Below are 20250 nucleotides of genomic sequence, written 5' to 3'. Positions count from 1 at the left end.
ATGGTGGATGAGGAGTTCATCCCTACTTCAGGGAAAAGCCTTTCCTCCAGTTCATTGGCTGGTAGTCACTACGGACGCCAGCCTTCTCGGTTGGGGAGCAGTGTTTCTCCAGCACACGGCTCAGGGTCGTTGGTCCCCAAGGGAATCAACCCTTCCAATCAATCTGTTGGAGATAAGGGCAATTTGGCTGGCCTTGCAGCACTTTCACCATCTTCTGGCGGGTCGCCCGGTGCGGATCCAATTGGACAATGCCACGGCCGTGGCCTACGTAAATCATCAGGGGGGCACTCGCAGCAGATCAGCCATGCGCGAGGTAGGACAAGTCCTCCGCTGGGCCGAGAACAATCACTCTGTGATCTCGGCAGTTTACATCCCGGGCAAGGAGAACTGGGCAGCGGACTTTCTGAGCCGACAGGGTCTTGCGCCCGGGGAATGGTCTCTTCACCCCGATGTTTTTCGGCAGATATGTCTACGCTGGGGAATCCCGGACGTGGATCTAATGGCCACCGGGTCGAATACCAAAGTACCCAGGTTCGTTGCACGGTTTCGAGATCCAGGAGCAATTGCCGTAGACTCACTAGTCCTATCTTGGAACCAATTTCGTCTTCCATATCTGTTTCCCCCTCTGGCGCTGCTTCCAAAGGTCGTCAGGAAGATCAAGTTAGAGGGAGTTCCGACAATTCTAGTCGCCCCAGATTGGCCTCGGAGGTCATGGTACGCAGACCTAGTTCAGCTGATCGTCGGGGTTCCTTGACAGCTACCAATGCAGCCAGATCTTCTGTCGCAGGGGCCGATATTCCACCAGAACTTAGAGGCCCTGCGTTTGACGGCTTGGCCGTTGAATCTTGGATTCTGACCCAGGCCGGTTTTTCTCAGAAAGTAGCCTCAACTATGGTTAATGCTCGAAAGACAGCTTCAGCACGCATTTACCACCACACCTGGAAAGTCTTTCTCTCATGGTGCAGGAAGAAGGGTCTTCCTCCTCTTCGGTTTTCCATTCCTAATGTCCTAGCTTTTCTCCAATCTGGTCTAAACTCAGGTCTCGCTCCAAGTACCCTTAGGAGGCAAATATCCGCCTTATCGGTTCTTTTCCAGCGCAGGATCGCTACCAATCTGCAAGTAAAAACTTTTTTGCAGGGAGTCTCTCATATAGTCCCTCCTTACAAAGCTCCGATAGAAGCTTGGGACCTTAATTTGGTCTTGAGTGCTCTTCAGGAACCTCCATTTGAACCCCTCCAAGATGTTCCTTTAAGGTACCTTTCTTGGAAGGTTTTGTTTCTGGTAGCTATAACATCCATTAGGCGGGTATCGGAATTAGCGGCCTTGTCCTGTCAGGCGCCGTTTCTACAATTTCATCAGGATAAGGTGGTGCTGAGACCAGCACCTTCCTTTCTGCCAAAAGTAGTCTCCTCATTCCACATTAATGAGGACATTGTCTTGCCTTCTTTTTGTCCTGCGCCTACACACCGGGTGGAAAAAGCTCTCCATACTCTAGATTTGGTGAGAGCTCTGAGAAGATACGTTTCCCGGACCGCTTCTTTCGGATGTTCTGTTCGTTCTTCCTGCGGGTCATAAAAAGGGACTCGCAGCCTCTAGATCGACCTTAGCCAGATGGATAAGAACCACTATTCAGGAGGCCTACCGTATCAAGGGTGCAGCCATCCCGGCTGGGATCAGGGCACACTCTACTCGGGCGGTAGGGGCTTCCTGGGCGCTTCGGCACCAAGCTTCAGCAGAGCAGGTTTGCAAAGCGGCCACTTGGTCCAGCCTGCACACTTTCTCTAAACATTATAATATCCACACTCAGGCCTCTGCTGATGCAAGTTTGGGAAGGAAAATTCTTCAGGCTGCGGTATCACACCTATAGGCGGTAAGTGCCTAGGGGTTTTCTTCCAGTGAGTCTTCTTCCCACCCTGGGACTGCTTTGGGACATCCCACAGTCCTGTGTCCCCCAATGAGACGATGGAGAAACAGGGATTTTTGTGTTACTCACCATAAAATCCTTTTCTCCGAGTCGTTCATTGGGGGACACAGCTCCCTCCCTATTCATTTTATTTGTCTATGGGGTTGTTCAGACTGTAGTATTATTCTAGACATGTTGTCTTTGCTCTAATGCTGTTTTGTTTTCTCTATCTCCTACTGCTTGTGCACCAAACTGGAGCTGTCAGGGCCAGTGGCAAGGTGTATACTATGGAGGAGGAGCTAACTTTTTTTTTATACCTACTTCGTGTCAGCCTCCTGGCGGCAGTAGCATACACCCACAGTCCTGTGTCCCCCAATGAACGACTCGGAGAAAAGGATTTTACGGTGAGTAACACAAAAATCCCTGTTTTTTTAAACTCCTTATGTGCCAATACTTTGATTGCTAATGTCTCTGCAACGAAGAGGTGAAATTAAAAAAAAAAAAAAGATTTTTTTTTTTAATTTTGCTCTGCAGCCACTATTACATTGTGTGTCCGTTTCAATGTGAAAAATTTGTTGATCGATCCTCCTCAAGGTAGAATAATCAGATAATTCATATAGATGAAGTTTGTTCTTACATATAATAGTCAAACATTAGCTACTGGAAGCTGTAGATGGCTTCTATGTAGAGGACAGAAGGTCTTCAGGGTTCTTTTAAAGTAGAAATGTAATGGAGCTTTCCTCACATGGCATCCAAAGGAGCAGCTGATCCTGGCCCAGTAGTCCTACATGGCATCCAAAGGAGCAGCTGATCCTGGCCCAGTAGTCCTACATGGCATCCAAAGGAGCAGCTGATCCTGGCCCAGTAGTCCTACATGGCATCCAAAGGAGCAGCTGATCCTGGCCCAGTAGTCCTACATGGCATGCAATGGAGCAGCTCATCCTGGCCCAGTAGTCCTACATGGCATGCAATGGAGCAGCTGATCCTGGCCCAGTAGTCCTACATGACATGCAATGGAGCAGCTCATCCTGGCCCAGTAGTCCTACATGGCATGCAATGGAGCAGCTGATCCTGGCCCAGTAGTTACTACATGACATGCAATGGAGCAGCTGATCCTGGCCCAGTAGTCCTACATGGCATGCAATGGAGCAGCTGATCCTGGCCCAGTAGTCCTACATGACATGCAATGGAGCAGCTGATCCTGGCCCAGTAGTCCTACATGACATGCAATGGAGCAGCTGATCCTGGCCCAGTAGTCCTACATGACATGCAATGGAGCAGCTGATCCTGGCCCAGTAGTTACTACACGACATGCAATGGAGCAGCTGATCCTGGCCCAGTAGTTACTACATGACATGCAATGGAGCAGCTGATCCTGGCCCAGTAGTCCTTCATGGCATGCAATGGAGCAGCTGATCCTGGCCCAGTAGTCCTACATGACATGCAATGGAGCAGCTGATCCTGGCCCAGTAGTCCTACATGACATGCAATGGAGCAGCTGATCCTGGCCCAGTAGTTACTACATGACATGCAATGGAGCAGCTGATCTTGACCAGTAGTCCTACGTGGCATGCAATGGAGCAGCTGATCCTGGCCCAGTAGTCCTACATGGCATGCAATGGAGCAGCTGATCCTGGCCCAGTAGTCCTACATGACATCCAATGGAGCAGCTGATCCTGGCCCAGTAGTTACTACATGACATGCAATGGAGCAGCTGATCCTGGCCCAGTAGTCCTACATAACATGCAATGGAGCAGCTGATCCTGGCCCAGTAGTTACTACATGACATGCAATGGAGCAGCTGATCCTGGCCCAGTAGTTACTACATGACATGCAATGGAGCAGCTGATCTTGACCAGTAGTCCTACGTGGCATGCAATGGAGCAGCTGATCCTGGCCCAGTAGTCCTACATGACATGCAATGGAGCAGCTGATCCTGGCCCAGTAGTTACTACATGACATGCAATGGAGCAGCTGATCTTGACCAGTAGTCCTACGTGGCATGCAATGGAGCAGCTGATCCTGGCCCAGTAGTCCTACATGGCATGCAATGGAGCAGCTGATCCTGGCCCAGTAGTCCTACATGACATGCAATGGAGCAGCTGATCCTGGCCCAGTAGTCCTACATGACATGCAATGGAGCAGCTGATCCTGGCCCAGTAGTCCTACATAACATGCAATGGAGCAGCTGATCCTGGCCCAGTAGTCCTACATGAAATGCAATGGAGCAGCTGATCCTGGCCCAGTAGTCCTACATGACATGCAATGGAGCAGCTGATCCTGGCCCAGTAGTCCTACATGACATGCAATGGAGCAGCTGATCCTGGCCCAGTAGTTACTACATGGCATGCAATGGAGCAGCTGATCTTGACCAGTAGTTCTACATGGCATCCAAAGGAGATCCTGGCCCAGTAGTCCTACATGGCATCCAATGGAGCAGCTGATCCTGGCCCAGTAGTTACTACATGACATGCAATGGAGCAGCTGATCCTGGCCCAGTAGTCCTACATAACATGCAATGGAGCAGCTGATCCTGGCCCAGTAGTTACTACATGACATGCAATGGAGCAGCTGATCCTGGCCCAGTAGTTACTACATGACATGCAATGGAGCAGCTGATCTTGACCAGTAGTCCTACGTGGCATGCAATGGAGCAGCTGATCCTGGCCCAGTAGTCCTACATGGCATGCAATGGAGCAGCTGATCCTGGCCCAGTAGTCCTACATGACATGCAATGGAGCAGCTGATCCTGGCCCAGTAGTCCTACATGGCATGCAATGGAGCAGCTGATCCTGGCCCAGTAGTCCTACATGACATGCAATGGAGCAGCTGATCCTGGCCCAGTAGTCCTACATGAAATGCAATGGAGCAGCTGATCCTGGCCCAGTAGTCCTACATGACATGCAATGGAGCAGCTGATCCTGGCCCAGTAGTCCTACATGACATGCAATGGAGCAGCTGATCCTGGCCCAGTAGTCCTACATGACATGCAATGGAGCAGCTGATCCTGGCCCAGTAGTTACTACATGACATGCAATGGAGCAGCTGATCTTGACCAGTAGTCCTACGTGGCATGCAATGGAGCAGCTGATCCTGGCCCAGTAGTCCTACATGGCATGCAATGGAGCAGCTGATCCTGGCCCAGTAGTCCTACATGACATGCAATGGAGCAGCTGATCCTGGCCCAGTAGTTACTACATGACATGCAATGGAGCAGCTGATCTTGACCAGTAGTCCTACGTGGCATGCAATGGAGCAGCTGATCCTGGCCCAGTAGTCCTACATGGCATGCAATGGAGCAGCTGATCCTGGCCCAGTAGTCCTACATGACATGCAATGGAGCAGCTGATCCTGGCACAGTAGTCCTACATGACATGCAATGGAGCAGCTGATCCTGGCCCAGTAGTTACTACATGGCATGCAATGGAGCAGCTGATCTTGACCAGTAGTTCTACATGGCATCCAAAGGAGATCCTGGCCCAGTAGTCCTACATGGCATCCAATGGAGCAGCTGATCCTGGCCCAGTAGTTACTAAATGACATGCAATGGAGCAGCTGATCCTGGCCCAGTAGTTACTACATGACATGCAATGGAGCAGCTGATCCTGGCCCAGTAGTCCTACATGACATGCAATGGAGCAGCTGATCCTAGCCCAGTAGTTACTACATGACATGCAATGGAGCAGCTGATCCTGGCCCAGTAGTCCTACATGGCATCCAATGGAGCAGCTGATCCTGGCCCAGGAGTCCTACATGACATGCAATGGAGCAGCTGATCCTGGCCCAGTAGTCTTACATGACATGCAATGGAGCAGCTGATCCTGGCCCAGTAGTCTTACATGGCATCCAATGGAGCAGCTGATCCTGGCCCAGTAGTTACTACATGACATGCAATGGAGCAGCTGATCCTGGCCCAGTAGTCCTACATGACATGCAATGGAGCAGCTGATCCTGGCCCAGTAGTCCTACATGACATGCAATGGAGCAGCTGATCCTGGCCCAGTAGTTACTACATGGCATGCAATGGAGCAGCTGATCCTGGCCCAGTAGTCCTACATGGCATCCAAAGGAGATCCTGGCCCAGTAGTCCTACATGGCATCCAATGGAGCAGCTGATCCTGGCCCAGGAGTCCTACATGACATGCAATGGAGCAGCTGATCCTGGCCCAGTAGTCTTACATGACATGCAATGGAGCAGCTGATCCTGGCCCAGTAGTCTTACATGGCATCCAATGGAGCAGCTGATCCTGGCCCAGTAGTTACTACATGACATGCAATGGAGCAGCTGATCCTGGCCCAGTAGTCCTACATGACATGCAATGGAGTAGCTGATCCTGGGCCAGTAGTTACTACATGACATGCAATGGAGCAGCTGATCCTGGCCCAGTAGTCTTACATGACATGCAATGGAGCAGCTGATCCTGGCCCAGTAGTCCTACATGACATGCAATGGAGCAGCTGATCCTGGCCCAGTAGTTACTACATGGCATCCAAAGGAGCAGCTGATTCTGGCCCAGTAGTCCTACATGGAATCCAATGGAGCAGCTGATCCTGGCCCAGTAGTCCTACATGGCATGCAATGGAGCAGCTGATCCTGGCCCAGTAGTCCTACATGACATGCAATGGAGCAGCTGATCCTGGCCCAGTAGTCCTAGATGGCTTGCAATGGAGCAGCTGATCCTAGCCCAGTAGTCCTACATGGCATGCAATGGAGCAGCTGATCTTGGCCAGGAGTCCTACATGGCATGCAATGGAGCAGCTGATCCTGGCCCAGTAGTCCTACATGGCATGCAATGGAGCAGCTGATCCTAGCCCAGTAGTCCTACATGACATGCAATGGAGCAGCTGATCCCGGCCCAGTAGTCCTAGATGGCATGCAATGGAGCAGCTGATCCTAGCCCAGTAGTCCTACATGGCATGCAATGGAGCAGCTGATCTTGGCCAGGAGTCCTACATGGCATGCAATGGAGCAGCTGATCCTGGCCCAGTAGTCCTACATGGCATGCAATGGAGCAGCTGATCTTGGCCAGGAGTCCTACATGGCATGCAATGGAGCAGCTGATCCTGGCCCAGTAGTCCTACATGACATGCAATGGAGCAGCTGATCCCGGCCCAGTAGTCCTAGATGGCATGCAATGGAGCAGCTGATCCTAGCCCAGTAGTCCTACATGGCATGCAATGGAGCAGCTGATCCTGGCCCAGTAGTCCTACATGGCATGCAATGGAGCAGCTGATCCTAGCCCAGTAGTCCTACATGACATGCAATGGAGCAGCTGATCCCGGCCCAGTAGTCCTAGATGGCATGCAATGGAGCAGCTGATCCTAGCCCAGTAGTCCTACATGGCATGCAATGGAGCAGCTGATCCTAGCCCAGTAGTCCTACATGACATGCAATGGAGCAGCTGATCCCGGCCCAGTAGTCCTAGATGGCATGCAATGGAGCAGCTGATCCTAGCCCAGTAGTCCTACATGGCATGCAATGGAGCAGCTGATCTTGGCCAGGAGTCCTACATGGCATGCAATGGAGCAGGTGATCCTGGCCCAATAGTTACTACATGACATGCAATGGAGCAGCTGATCCTAGCCCAGTAGTCCTACATGGCATGCAATGGAGCAGCTGATCCTGGCCAGTAGTCCTACATGAAGCCATGTGCTGTGTTGCAGACAGGCACGGATTGCCTCTGTGCACCTCTACTGTAATTATATAATTTTCTAGTAGGGTTTTGTCAGTATGTGCTGCTTTTTAAGGCCGTGATTCCCGAGTCTGAAAACGGCTGTGTTTTTTTGTGCCGCATTTTTCTACAGGCGTTCACACCACAATACCCTGACTTCTTTATACTTTTTGGTGCAGATTGGATTCGGCTATTTTTACTGTTTAATTTGGGGAAAGTTGTGTTACTAACACACTGAACTATCAGGAGTTGTGAGAAGTGTTTCTAATGTTTGCTGTAACATAAGGATATTGGTGTCTGTACTACCTCGCCATTCTGCCCGCATCGTGTCATATTGATAATTTAGCTGATGGCGTCCATAAGTAACTCGTCTACCCTCTGATCACCGATGTCAGGACTCTCTGGACTGGAGGACGTCGCACCCTGAGCCGATCACAGTACCTTACCTCAGCCCCCTCGTAGTGTTGAAAGAACTGGAAAGTCTGCTGGAGAATGAGGGGGACCCAGCAATTACCGTGTCGGGTTTTGTGGACCATCACCCCATTGTTTTCTGGAACTTGGTGTGGTATTTTCGGAGGCTGGATCTTCCCAGTAACCTGCCTGGATTAATCTTATCTTCTGAACATTGCAACAGACAATCCAAGGTGAGCAGAGACTTGCGTCTGGTCCTGGACACATCGGGGCTTTCGTGCCTCCTAATGTCTGGTCGCGTGTTGTCTTCACTTTACGTTCAGCACATCTCCAGGGAAATCCGCAAGGCAGTAACCTGTATGGGAGAAGCAGTTTTTTTTCAAAGTTTTAGATTTATTAATTATTCTAAGTTTGCTTTAATTTGACTGTTTCCCGCAGATTCCCAGGATTTCAGTGCCTGAAGACAGCAAACACGTCCTTATTCAAGTGTTGTGGGACAATCTGAAGCTCCACCAGGATCCTCGGCAGCCGCTCTACATCCTGTGGAACACTTTAAGTAGGTTTTATTGCCACTTTACTTCTGGTATCGGGCTGCATTCACACTGTTGCTCCTTTCCATATTCCCTGTGCTGGGATCCGTTTCTATTTTTTGGTAAATTACATCCGGTAGGGAAGTGGATCTCGTAAGCCCTATTGTGAATGCAGATTTACTATGTTTTTCTTGCTTCAGTTTATACTGACTTTTAATCTCGTCTTATCTACAGGTCAGAACTGCACTGTAGTTTATGAGAGTGAGTCCCAGCTGTTACATGGGCCTTTGGTGAATTTTGTCTGGTTTTGCATGGCTACTGTTTCTGGAGAACTAAGTGTTAATTGTCCTACCAAAGATGAGCCGATAACACCACGCACATGGCGCTTATGTGATGACCAAATGTATCCCAATAACACCACTTTTCTGGCAAATGTTGTAGCATCTGATGAAAAGACAGCAATAGTTATAAAGTGGAGCTCCACCTTCCTACGTCAGTAAGTTATGGCACCTGTGGGACCCCACTGGTCCTGAGAATGAAGGGGCTGCTTCAGAGTACTTGTAGCCGACCACGGTTCCCTGCTCTGTGGCGCTCCTGGACCACCCAGCTGTGCAAAGAACTGCAGTATGCCCCAGTCTCCCTGGCTGCTCCCATGAAGCAATGTTGCATTCCCTACCAGGATCAATGAGATCCCCAGCGACCATTAAAGAGTAACTTTAATTACTCTCCAGACTTTGTAAATCTTTTAAAGTTTGTAGTGTACATCATTGCAGCAATTTGCTTCTTTCTTTCCCAAACTCTATGCCCAGTTCAGCTTTCGGCTGGTTCTCTGCAAGATCTATATAAAAAGAGATTGCATACGACACTTTTTCTATCTGAGCTTCTCGGATCCCCACCCCAGTACTCGGACAGGGTAATGCTATGATTGTTTGATTATGGTACATGGATCTATCTGAGCAGCAGTTGAAAGCAGTTTCTAAAGGGCAATAAATTGGCATTGAAACAGCATTGCTGCATAATGTTTGGGACAGAGGTAAGCAAAGTAAGGTAAATAAGTACATTCATAAAATTCATAACTTTGCAATGCTGGAGGATAATTAACTAAACAGTAACTGAACTAAAAAAATGTTTAAAGTGCTGGTGTATCGTAGTGGTTTGCCATTACTCACTAATATGGTAATATCCCTTTTATGGACACTATAAGCGGTATGTCAGTATTATACAGAGATGGGGCTCCTCTTTAAGTACTGTAATAAGTTGATGTTGCAGATAACCTTTGTCATATGGCCGCCCTCTGCCTGGGTGTATCGCTCTGCCCTCCGTCTGTCCGCCTCGCAGACTTCCCCACCATGCAGGTTTTCTGGATATTGCTTATTGATCAGTGTGATCCTGAAAGCCTGCAGTGTTCTTCATGATGTTTGCGGTCTGGATTTCTATGATGATGTGTTCGTGTGTCTTCGTTATCTGTGTGTCTGTTGTGAGTAACCACATGATGATTTACTCTCATGCCGCACATTTTTATCATTTATGTATAGAGCTAGATGCAAACACAGTCAGATACCGCTCTACCTATTCTAAACTCCTGTGGCCTTTGGTTCGTGTCAGGAACACGTTTCATTGAAAATGATAAAGTTTCGATATTTGTGGTGCCCGTACACAGGGGGTGTCTCTTGACCAATCACTCATTCAGCAGACTCCCCCATACAGATGAATATTCTGCTCAGCTGAGAGTCAATATGTTGTCAATGAGGAGAGAGGAGAAAGTGTCAACACTACAGCGCTGGGGGCAGCTTTTCTCCCATGAGAACAAAGGCTCAGGCATGTTAGAATCCGACATGTCCCATCCTTCTTTTTTGTGACATGTACCATCGGTGGAGAATCCGTGCACCCTATACACATTATATTATTGGTTATTCCTGCTGAAAAATAGTTCATGGTAATGCATGGACAGACTGGGCATCCCGATGCAAAAAAACCATTCATGTCTAACAGTTCTCTGCTCCCCGTTTCCCCTTCCTCACTCACGCCCAAGATGCCATAAAACATCATTTGGACTGACCTTGTCTTTGAGACAGCCCCCTTCCCTTCTAAACCAGGGTGCTCTGTTTTCGGGCGTTACACGATGTAGCGTATAGAGAAGTATCCACTAAGGATCGTGCTTGGTTTATAGGCGTTCGGACACAGCTAGAGCCTGGTTTTGAAAAAGCGTTTTTTAAAGGGGTTATCCCGGACTGAATAATTTTTTTACTATGGGCCTTACAACTAACAGGCAGGTAGTTGCTAGCTCCCTGCCTGTTGTGCCCAACACCGATCTCTCCCAGTACAGAGCTGTCACAGACCCCTCCTTCCGGCAAATCAGCGGCTTCCGGTGACATCATGTCAACAAACCGCTGCTCTGTTGACTGCCAACATCATGTATTTTGACAGCCGGCTACCCACTGCCTAACTGCGATCAGCGGGCTGTCAATCAGCATGATGTTGCCTGTTGGCACAGCAGTCCAGAAACCCAAGAGCTGATCTGATTACGTTGAGCAGATAAACCACCGGCAGCAGAGGTTGGTGACCACTCTTGAGTTTGCGCCTCCAGATAGTTGCCTCCATTAGCAGCTACCTGCCTGTTAGTTTTTAGGCCTGTAGTAAGTAAATGCAATAGTCCTGGACATCCCCTTCTACGGATGGTTAGGACACTTATGCAACTTATTTTTTTTAATCTTGCCTAATATTTTTCCCTGGTATTAATCTTACTAAGAAGCGTTTGATAAACCTCACGGTGCAGCAATGTCTCTGTACAATGCTACAAACCCCGAATGTCATGTAATATTACATATTCCTCTCCTACTTCTTTTTCCAGCCCAGGAGCACCCACTGGCCCTTGCCCAGTACAAACAGGAGGAGACGTATAATCAGGAGTTCCTCCAAGGTCTTGTGAGGAGCATCAAGAGCAACAATGTGTATGTTCCTATGAGCCAGATACTGGAGTCGCTGCAGCCTAGCCCAAAGAGCCCACGGCAGAGGTATCTCCGCAACTAACGCAGTCTTACTTTATAGCGGGGTGAAGGTCAATGCCGCTGACTGGAGGGGTGCTGATCTCGCTGTTCTATAATGTGCATCCCTTCAGTGATGCCATTGCAGAATGGGGACACACAGCAGATTCCTGACGGCTCTCTGGTTCAGAAAATGCCAATTTGGAGGACTTATCCTTACTACTATGCGATCCTCTATTATTATGGTACTCCTGGAAAAGTACAAACAAATTGACAACTGGGTTGCGCCCCTACATTCTTTTCACAGTCCAGTCAGCACTAACTTGTGTTGAGATTCCCCTTATTACCAAGGAAACAGTTACACTAATAAATGGATAATTGGGAGGATTTCCAGGAGTAATAATAGCGGTATTATTGATTACTGACTTGTTAGAAAAGATGCTCCAGAATTGTCATTTCAAGTCGAATTACTAAAATGTACTGCACATGGAAGTTTTATAAATTTAAAATGATGAATTTGGTGTTTTCATATCTTATATCACCACTGTGCTCATTCCTGTATTCTGCAGATCGTTAGTGTTTGTCATTCAGACAGAGGTCTTTTTCTAATGAGTAACCCTTTATTGCTGTCTTGTAGGAGTTTGTACCGAGAGATTCTGTTCCTGTCTCTCGTAGCTCTGGGGAGAGAGAACATTGACATAGGTAAGTGTCAGCGACCTGTCCTCATACTGTAACTTCATTACTCTCCTTATCGGCCATCTCAGCGACTCATCCGACATGTCACTGCATCGTTATGCTTTGTAATGTAAAAGGTTTTGGGTGGTCCACGGCTCCTTGGGACAACAACCATTAACATTATCTGTGACAAGATATGGACATTCCCTGTAGCTGTCACTCATCATTTCTTGTTCTTTATCTGGGTGAACAATCACTGTTGCTGTTGGGTTTATAGGCCCCAATTCCACTTGAAAGTCGGCAAAACCTACTATCTAATGTGTATCCCACCTCTCCACCGACAGAAAACCAGTTGGACTTTAAACATCTGATCCTTTTGTTTTCAGGGAAGATAAGTCACTGGCCGAGGTGATCTGAACAGTCGCGTTTGGGGAAGTTGGGAGAGATAGTTCTCAAACGAATGTTTGTCCCACATCCACATGTTTATGGCCAGCTAAGGGACCTCAAATCCTTACATAGTTGGTCTTAAAATAACAAGTCTCAACACTTGAGAATTGTCAACTTTTCCAAGCGTTTTATCGAACTTTGATCAATATCGGCTACTTTTTGGATTCCATTGAACATTAAGAGGTGGATACTATAAGTTATCACCTATCCACCTTCATCTTACCCGACTGATCACCCCCATCGAGGTTCTGTATACCCCCAACGAGGTCCTGTATACCCACTATCTAACCCAATAATCACAGAATAAAGGTCCTGTATACCCCCTATCTAATCCCACTAATCACAGAATGAAAGTCCTGTATACCCCCTGTCTAATCCCACTGATCACCAGAATGAGGGGTCTGCTTGTCCTCTATCTAATTCCACTGATCACAAGGGATCTACAGGACCTTCATGCTATCTATTCCCACTGATCAGCTGAATTAAGATCCTGTAGCCCCCCTGTCTAACCCCACTGGTCACAAGAATGGAGGTCCTGTATACCCCTTATCTAACACTACTGATCACAAGAATGAAGATTCTATATACCCTTTATGTAAGCCCACTGATCACCAGAATGGAGATCCTGTAGACCCGATTAGAGTGGAACAGTGGATTACACATGCGCTCGTCTATAGGACTGACGTAGACCACCAAGTACAGCTTTGGGCTATGCCTATCAGACCTTTGGACTGAGTGCAGGTCGCTTACACAACCACCACTCTATTCCTACAGGAAACTTGGGACCCCTTTTCTGCAAGTTATTCCTGGTCATGTGGATAGGTGAAACTTTGTTGATGGATTATCACACCTGTAACCTTAATCCCAGTATAACCCCCAGCTGAAATGGATACAGATTGGGAATATACCCTGTTTGATAGTTGATGTTTATGAGACTGTGTTGTGTTTCACTGTTAATGTTTGGTAGGTCAGACAGTCATATACTGTATATATAATTGTGCACCAGTTTTCTTGTATTAAAGGGATTCTGTCACCCCTGGGACATATATAACCTATTAATATGGGCATGCAGGTAATAGAAATGTTACACTGGCCCTACCTGTATGCCTCATATTAATGGTCTTGTTGTTGAGAAATGTTATATTCTGTCTGTATGCTAATGATTTCTTCCAGGCTCAGGGGCGTGCGTTGCCAGGAACAAATCCCTGTCCTCTGTCCTCATTGTAATACTTGCTTCATCGTCAGTTATGGCTCCAGAATCCCGGTGAGTCGCTCTGACCTCCGGTGTGTACGACAATAATATGCTCTCCCCACTTCCTCCATGCATTGTCATCACTAGGAACCATGAGTACATAGTGATAACTATGCCGGGAGGAAGTGAGGAGAGCACCTTGTCGTCGTGCACACCAGAGGTCACTCTGGTAGCGGAAGTCGCCTGCGCAGAAGATCCCTGAATGCAGTGCCCAGAGAAGGGAGGAAGACGTATGGATTTTTTCATGGAGTGCAAGGCGCATGGGTGGGATCCGGCGCCATAACTGACGTGCATGGGAGAGGGGGTAGTATTATAATGAAGACAGGAGGCAGGGATTTCTTCCAGGCAGGGCACGCCCCAGAGCCTGGAGGAATTCATTAGCATACAGATAGAATATAATATTTTTCAACAACAAGACCATTAATATGAGGCATACAGGTAGGACTAGTGTAACATTTCTATTACCTGTATGCCCATATTAATAGATCATAAATGTCCTGGGGGTGAAGGATTCCCTTTAATAATTCACTTTCATCCTTTTCATACAGATGTGTTTGACCGAGAATACAAAGCAGCCTATGACCGCCTTACCCCTGAGCAGGTGAAGTGCACCCAAATCTGTGACTGTCCTCCAAGTACTGGCGTCACTGAATGCAGGAAGACATTTGGGCATCCGTTCCTCTGAGAGTCTTCTGATCGGCTGCCACTTCAAGGATGCCGGAGCCAGATGGCAGCACATACGTGTGTGCTGCAGGAGATCCAGCATAGGGAACAAGCAATATGGCAGATTTTCATGCATTGTGTGTAAAATGGATGATAAAAGGCAGGAGGGGGAAGTATTGTCTGCGACCCCTCACCTGTCCTGAACGAGGGTCAGGTCTCTATATTATGGAGAGAGGAAAGCGAGAGATTTACATCATTCCGAGTGTTTGTAGTTTACACAGAATATTTATAGGTAATGTTATATAAAGCCTTTGTGTACAGTAGGTAGCGATACCTAGTAAGTCCTTACCGGTCTATTTTATATTTTCTGATGAGAGTACTGAGTGGTGAACATGTTTTGTGGGCAATATGTTACTGTGCCTCATAGTGCGGGCACCAACTTGTCTTTAGCTATTTATTAGACGTCCTGGGTGCCGTGTGATGTTCGCAATTGTAAAAATAAGTTCTGAAAAATATCCATTCAGACATCACCATGTTCAGCCGGCTATGAATTACTGTATCCGGAGGGGGATTTCTGCATTGGAGCAGCAATAAATACACTAATCCTATAGCTATGGGAGTGATGCGGTACGCTTGGCTATGATGGCGGGTCAGAGACCCCACTGGAGCTAACCAGAGGTAGTGCAACCGGCCTCATGCATTCGCCTCTATGCTATGGGTTATGGTTACAGATATAAGGTGGTGTATGTCAGCAGATGTTGGTTACAGGTGACAACCCAGGACATGATGCCATTACTGTAGCTACGGTTGTCTGGTTTATACATCCCTTTTCCATTTGCCCTATTGGAGCGTGGGACGCCATGATCACATAGTACCTACTGAATTGTACGCCATCACAGAGGGGCACAGCCCCCTATGGCCATGTAGTTTTGGTCCAGCGGACTCCATGATTTGATTAATCTTGGTCCCAGAGGACACTGCTATTTGCACCTTACGGCTATCTTATCCCACCAAACACACAATATTGAGCAGGGACCAGATAAGAGTGAAGGCTCACCCGTGTGGTGCATTCCTACCCCTTGGTAGGTCGCTTGTTGATCGCACCCTTTGATCAAATTATTGCTGACCTGAATGAATCCTCATGCACTTAATGCTGTTACATTCCTACTATTACCAATGCTGGCGATCATGGAAGGCGCTGGCTTTGCACTATGAATACTGTTTTGTAATAACGGTATGTAATGCTTAGTTCTACAACATAGTTGTAGGTATAGCCGCTATCCTGTACATGGGATTAATGCACAGTTACCTGTACTGCACACGCCACCTCCATACTGGAAAACTCAGCATTATACCCGGCTGTGAAATAGGTGGGTCGTCCCTTCATCTCATTCCTCTGAATATCGGTACTGTCTGGAGCTGTACATTCTGTAGATTTGTAATATTTCCAGAAATAATATACTGAGAAGAGATGAGTTTATTATAGAAATCACCTTTATTTTTGTGGTAAGAGGCTCGTTTACATTGGTCGGACATTTCGGTTCTAGAGGTTATAAATGCAGCATTGTAAAAGGCGGCGAACAGACCAGGAGGTATATGAGAGGTCATGTCAGATGTAGCAGCGTTACTGCCCCTGCCCGATGTGCTGTACATAAAACCCTGTAAAGAGTCTACAGATTGCTTCTGGTTTACAGGCGCACGGACACTGCCAGGAACCACGTGTACTAATGATACCGTATGTATGAAGGTGGTTTGCTGGTGGCATGGAAGATCTGTTCATCATTGTTGCCTTGTGACATTTTGTTGTGTTGCTTTTATTTAATTAAATGTCTTTTAAAGTTGGAAATTTTGTGTCTTATTGCTTCTTCAACATAAGAAGTGACGATGGGGGTTGCTGTTTTGACAAGGTGAAGCTCCTGCAGTAGACGGCGTAGTAGTGACGTCACCCAAGCCCGAGCTCAATGGTTATCACATCCTATCCCACACAAGGATCATGGAAGCCATGGTTGACCCCGTTGTACCATCTACGCATAGTAACCTTTCAAGAAGACAGAAATCACTTCTCACACTTTGTTCTACTACATCTAATGCCAGGACCGCAAAGTGCCACGGCTCAGCACGAGTTGTCTCTGGTGGGGTACACACATTGACCACCTTTTTATTATGCAGTTTACAACTTGTTTTGGTGTAAACTGCACCATTAAAATGTTGCCAATGACATGCTACGTTTTAGTGGTAAGAATTGCAAGCAATGGGGAAATTCTGCTTAATCCCAATAGTTTAGGCATGGTTTATTAATGTAGCAGGCACAGATTTCATTTCCTCATTGTAAATTGTAAAAAATGCAGAGAAGTAACTGGTGGGAACAATTGAGCGCAGTGGGGTATTGTCCAGATAACAGCGTGAAGTGAGAGGTGGTACTGCTCACCCAACACAACACAACGCATGGCACCAGGAGATGGAACAGGATCCTTGATGCAAACAACTGGCTAAGATGATGGTGCAGACAACAAGGATTCGGATTCCTGGACCACGGTGTGAATTACTTGTACGATGGACTCCTCGCCAGAGACGGACTACACCTCAACAAACCTGGGAAACACACATTCGCCAGAAGACTCGCTACACTCATCAGGAGGGCGTTAAACTAGAAGAAGAGGGGACGGGAAGAAAAACATTAGACTTGAACAAAGATCCAGGAAAACATACTCAGAAGGGCGGTAAGAACATTTCTAAAACAATCCACAGCGAGGAGATTGGAACAAAACAAAATCCTCTAAACTGCATGCTTGCAAACGCCAGAAGCCTGACAAACAAGATGGAAGAACTAGAAGCAGAAATATCTACAGGTAACTTTGACATAGTGGGAATAACCGAGACATGGTTAGATGAAAGCTATGACTGGGCAGTTAACTTACAGGGTTACAGTCTGTTTAGAAAGGATCGTAAAAATCGGAGAGGAGGAGGGGTTTGTCTCTATGTAAAGTCTTGTCTAAAATCCACTTTAAGGGAGGATATTAGCGAAGGAAATGAGGATGTTGAGTCCATATGGGTCGAAATTCATGGAGGGAAAAATGGTAACAAAATTCTCATTGGGGTCTGTTACAAACCCCCAAATATAACAGAAACCATGGAAAGTCTACTTCTAAAGCAGATAGATGAAGCTGCAACCCATAATGAGGTCCTGGTTATGGGGGACTTTAACTACCCGGATATTAACTGGGAAACAGAAACCTGTGAAACCCATAAAGGCAACAGGTTTCTGCTAATAACCAAGAAAAATTATCTTTCACAATTGGTGCAGAATCCAACCAGAGGAGCAGCACTTTTAGACCTAATACTATCTAATAGACCTGACAGAATAACAAATCTGCAGGTGGTCGGGCATCTAGGAAATAGCGACCACAATATTGTACAGTTTCACCTGTCTTTCACTAGGGGGACTTGTCAGGGAGTCACAAAAACACTGAACTTTAGGAAGGCAAAGTTTGACCAGCTTAGAGATGCCCTTAATCTGGTAGACTGGGACAATATCCTCAGAAATAAGAATACAGATAATAAATGGGAAATGTTTAAGAACATCCTAAATAGGCAGTGTAAGCGGTTTATACCTTGTGGGAATAAAAGGACTAGAAATAGGAAAAACCCAATGTGGCTAAACAAAGAAGTAAGACAGGCAATTAACAGTAAAAAGAAAGCATTTGCACTACTAAAGCAGGATGGCACCATTGAAGCTCTAAAAAACTATAGGGAGAAAAATACTTTATCTAAAAAACTAATTAAAGCTGCCAAAAAGGAAACAGAGAAGCACATTGCTAAGGAGAGTAAAACTAATCCCAAACTGTTCTTCAACTATATCAATAGTAAAAGAATAAAAACTGAAAATGTAGGCCCCTTAAAAAATAGTGAGGAAAGAATGGTTGTAGATGACGAGGAAAAAGCTAACATATTAAACACCTTCTTCTCCACGGTATTCACGGTGGAAAATGAAATGGTAGGTGAAATCCCAAGAAACAATGAAAACCCTATATTAAGGGTCACCAATCTAACCCAAGAAGAGGTGCGAAACCGTCTAAATAAGATTAAAATAGATAAATCTCCGGGTCCGGATGGCATACACCCACGAGTACTAAGAGAACTAAGTAATGTAATAGATAAACCATTATTTCTTATTTTTAGGGACTCTATAGCGACAGGGTCTGTTCCGCAGGATTGGCGCATAGCAAATGTGGTGCCAATATTCAAAAAGGGCTCTAAAAGTGAACCTGGAAATTATAGGCCAGTAAGTCTAACCTCTATTGTTGGTAAAATATTTGAAGGGTTTCTGAGGGATGTTATTCTGGATTATCTCAATGAGAATAACTGTTTAACTCCATATCAGCATGGGTTTATGAGAAATCGCTCCTGTCAAACCAATCTAATCAGTTTTTATGAAGAGGTAAGCTATAGGCTGGACCACGGTGAGTCATTGGACGTGGTATATCTCGATTTTTCCAAAGCGTTTGATACCGTGCCGCACAAGAGGTTGGTACACAAAATGAGAATGCTTGGTCTGGGGGAAATTGTGTGTAAATGGGTTAGTAACTGGCTTAGTGATAGAAAGCAGAGGGTGGTTATAAATGGTATAGTCTCTAACTGGGTCGCTGTGACCAGTGGGGTACCGCAGGGGTCAGTATTGGGACCTGTTCTCTTCAACATATTCATTAATGATCTGGTAGAAGGTTTACACAGTAAAATATCGATATTTGCAGATGATACAAAACTATGTAAAGCAGTTAATACAAGAGAAGATAGTATTCTGCTACAGATGGATCTGGATAAGTTGGAAACTTGGGCTGAAAGGTGGCAGATGAGGTTTAACAATGATAAATGTAAGGTTATACACATGGGAAGAAGGAATCAATGTCACCATTACACACTGAATGGGAAACCACTGGGTAAATCTGACAGGGAGAAGGACTTGGGGATCCTAGTTAATGATAAATTTACCTGGAGCAGCCAGTGCCAGGCAGCAGCTGCCAAGGCAAACAGGATCATGGGGTGCATTAAAAGAGGTCTGGATACACATGATGAGAGCATTATACTGCCTCTGTACAAATCCCTAGTTAGACCGCACATGGAGTACTGTGTCCAGTTTTGGGCACCGGTGCTCAGGAAGGATATAATGGAACTAGAGAGAGTACAAAGGAGGGCAACAAAATTAATAAAGGGGATGGGAGAACTACAATACCCAGATAGATTAGCGAAATTAGGATTATTTAGTCTAGAAAAAAGACGACTGAGGGGCGATCTAATAACCATGTATAAGTATATAAGGGGACAATACAAATATCTCGCTGAGGATCTGTTTATACCAAGGAAGGTGACGGGCACAAGGGGGCATTCTTTGCGTCTGGAGGAGAGAAGGTTTTTCCACCAACATAGAAGAGGATTCTTTACTGTTAGGGCAGTGAGAATCTGGAATAGCTTGCCTGAGGAGGTGGTGATGGCGAACTCAGTCGAGGGGTTCAAGAGAGGCCTGGATGTCTTCCTGGAGCAGAACAATATTGTATCATACAATTAGGTTCTGTAGAAGGACGTAGATCTGGGAATTTATTATGATGGAATATAGGCTGAACTGGATGGACAAATGTCTTTTTTCGGCCTTACTAACTATGTTACTATAAAGGTATCAGAGAAAGCGCTCCAGCTGCTGTAGCCCCACAGGTTCCAA

The 20250-nt window shown here is 46.5% G+C and overlaps 1 protein-coding gene across 7 annotated transcripts in view; it reads left to right on the top strand.

Moving 5' to 3' along the window:
* The window catches only part of DENND4A (DENN domain containing 4A), a 208592-nt gene extending 192209 nt beyond the window's left edge, over window positions 1–16383 (top strand). For 4 of the 7 annotated variants that reach the window (XM_069766368.1, XM_069766371.1, XM_069766369.1 and 1 more), the window contains 6 exons: window positions 7971–8219; window positions 8425–8542; window positions 8751–8777; window positions 11368–11530; window positions 12138–12202; window positions 14423–16383. In XM_069766368.1, coding sequence (XP_069622469.1) covers window positions 7971–8219; window positions 8425–8542; window positions 8751–8777; window positions 11368–11530; window positions 12138–12202; window positions 14423–14559 — 759 coding nt within the window. In that variant the 3' untranslated portion in view covers window positions 14560–16383. The remainder of the gene's footprint in view (window positions 1–7970; window positions 8220–8424; window positions 8543–8750; window positions 8778–11367; window positions 11531–12137; window positions 12203–14422) is intronic. The other 3 variants (XM_069766373.1, XM_069766372.1, XM_069766370.1) reach the window with 1 other exon arrangement.
* Window positions 16384–20250: the final 3867 nt, after the last annotated feature.

This window comes from Ranitomeya imitator, chromosome 4, assembly GCF_032444005.1.
Source record: "Ranitomeya imitator isolate aRanImi1 chromosome 4, aRanImi1.pri, whole genome shotgun sequence".
NCBI lineage: Eukaryota > Metazoa > Chordata > Amphibia > Anura > Dendrobatidae > Ranitomeya > Ranitomeya imitator.
This window is presented reverse-complemented; position numbering and strand designations above follow the sequence as displayed.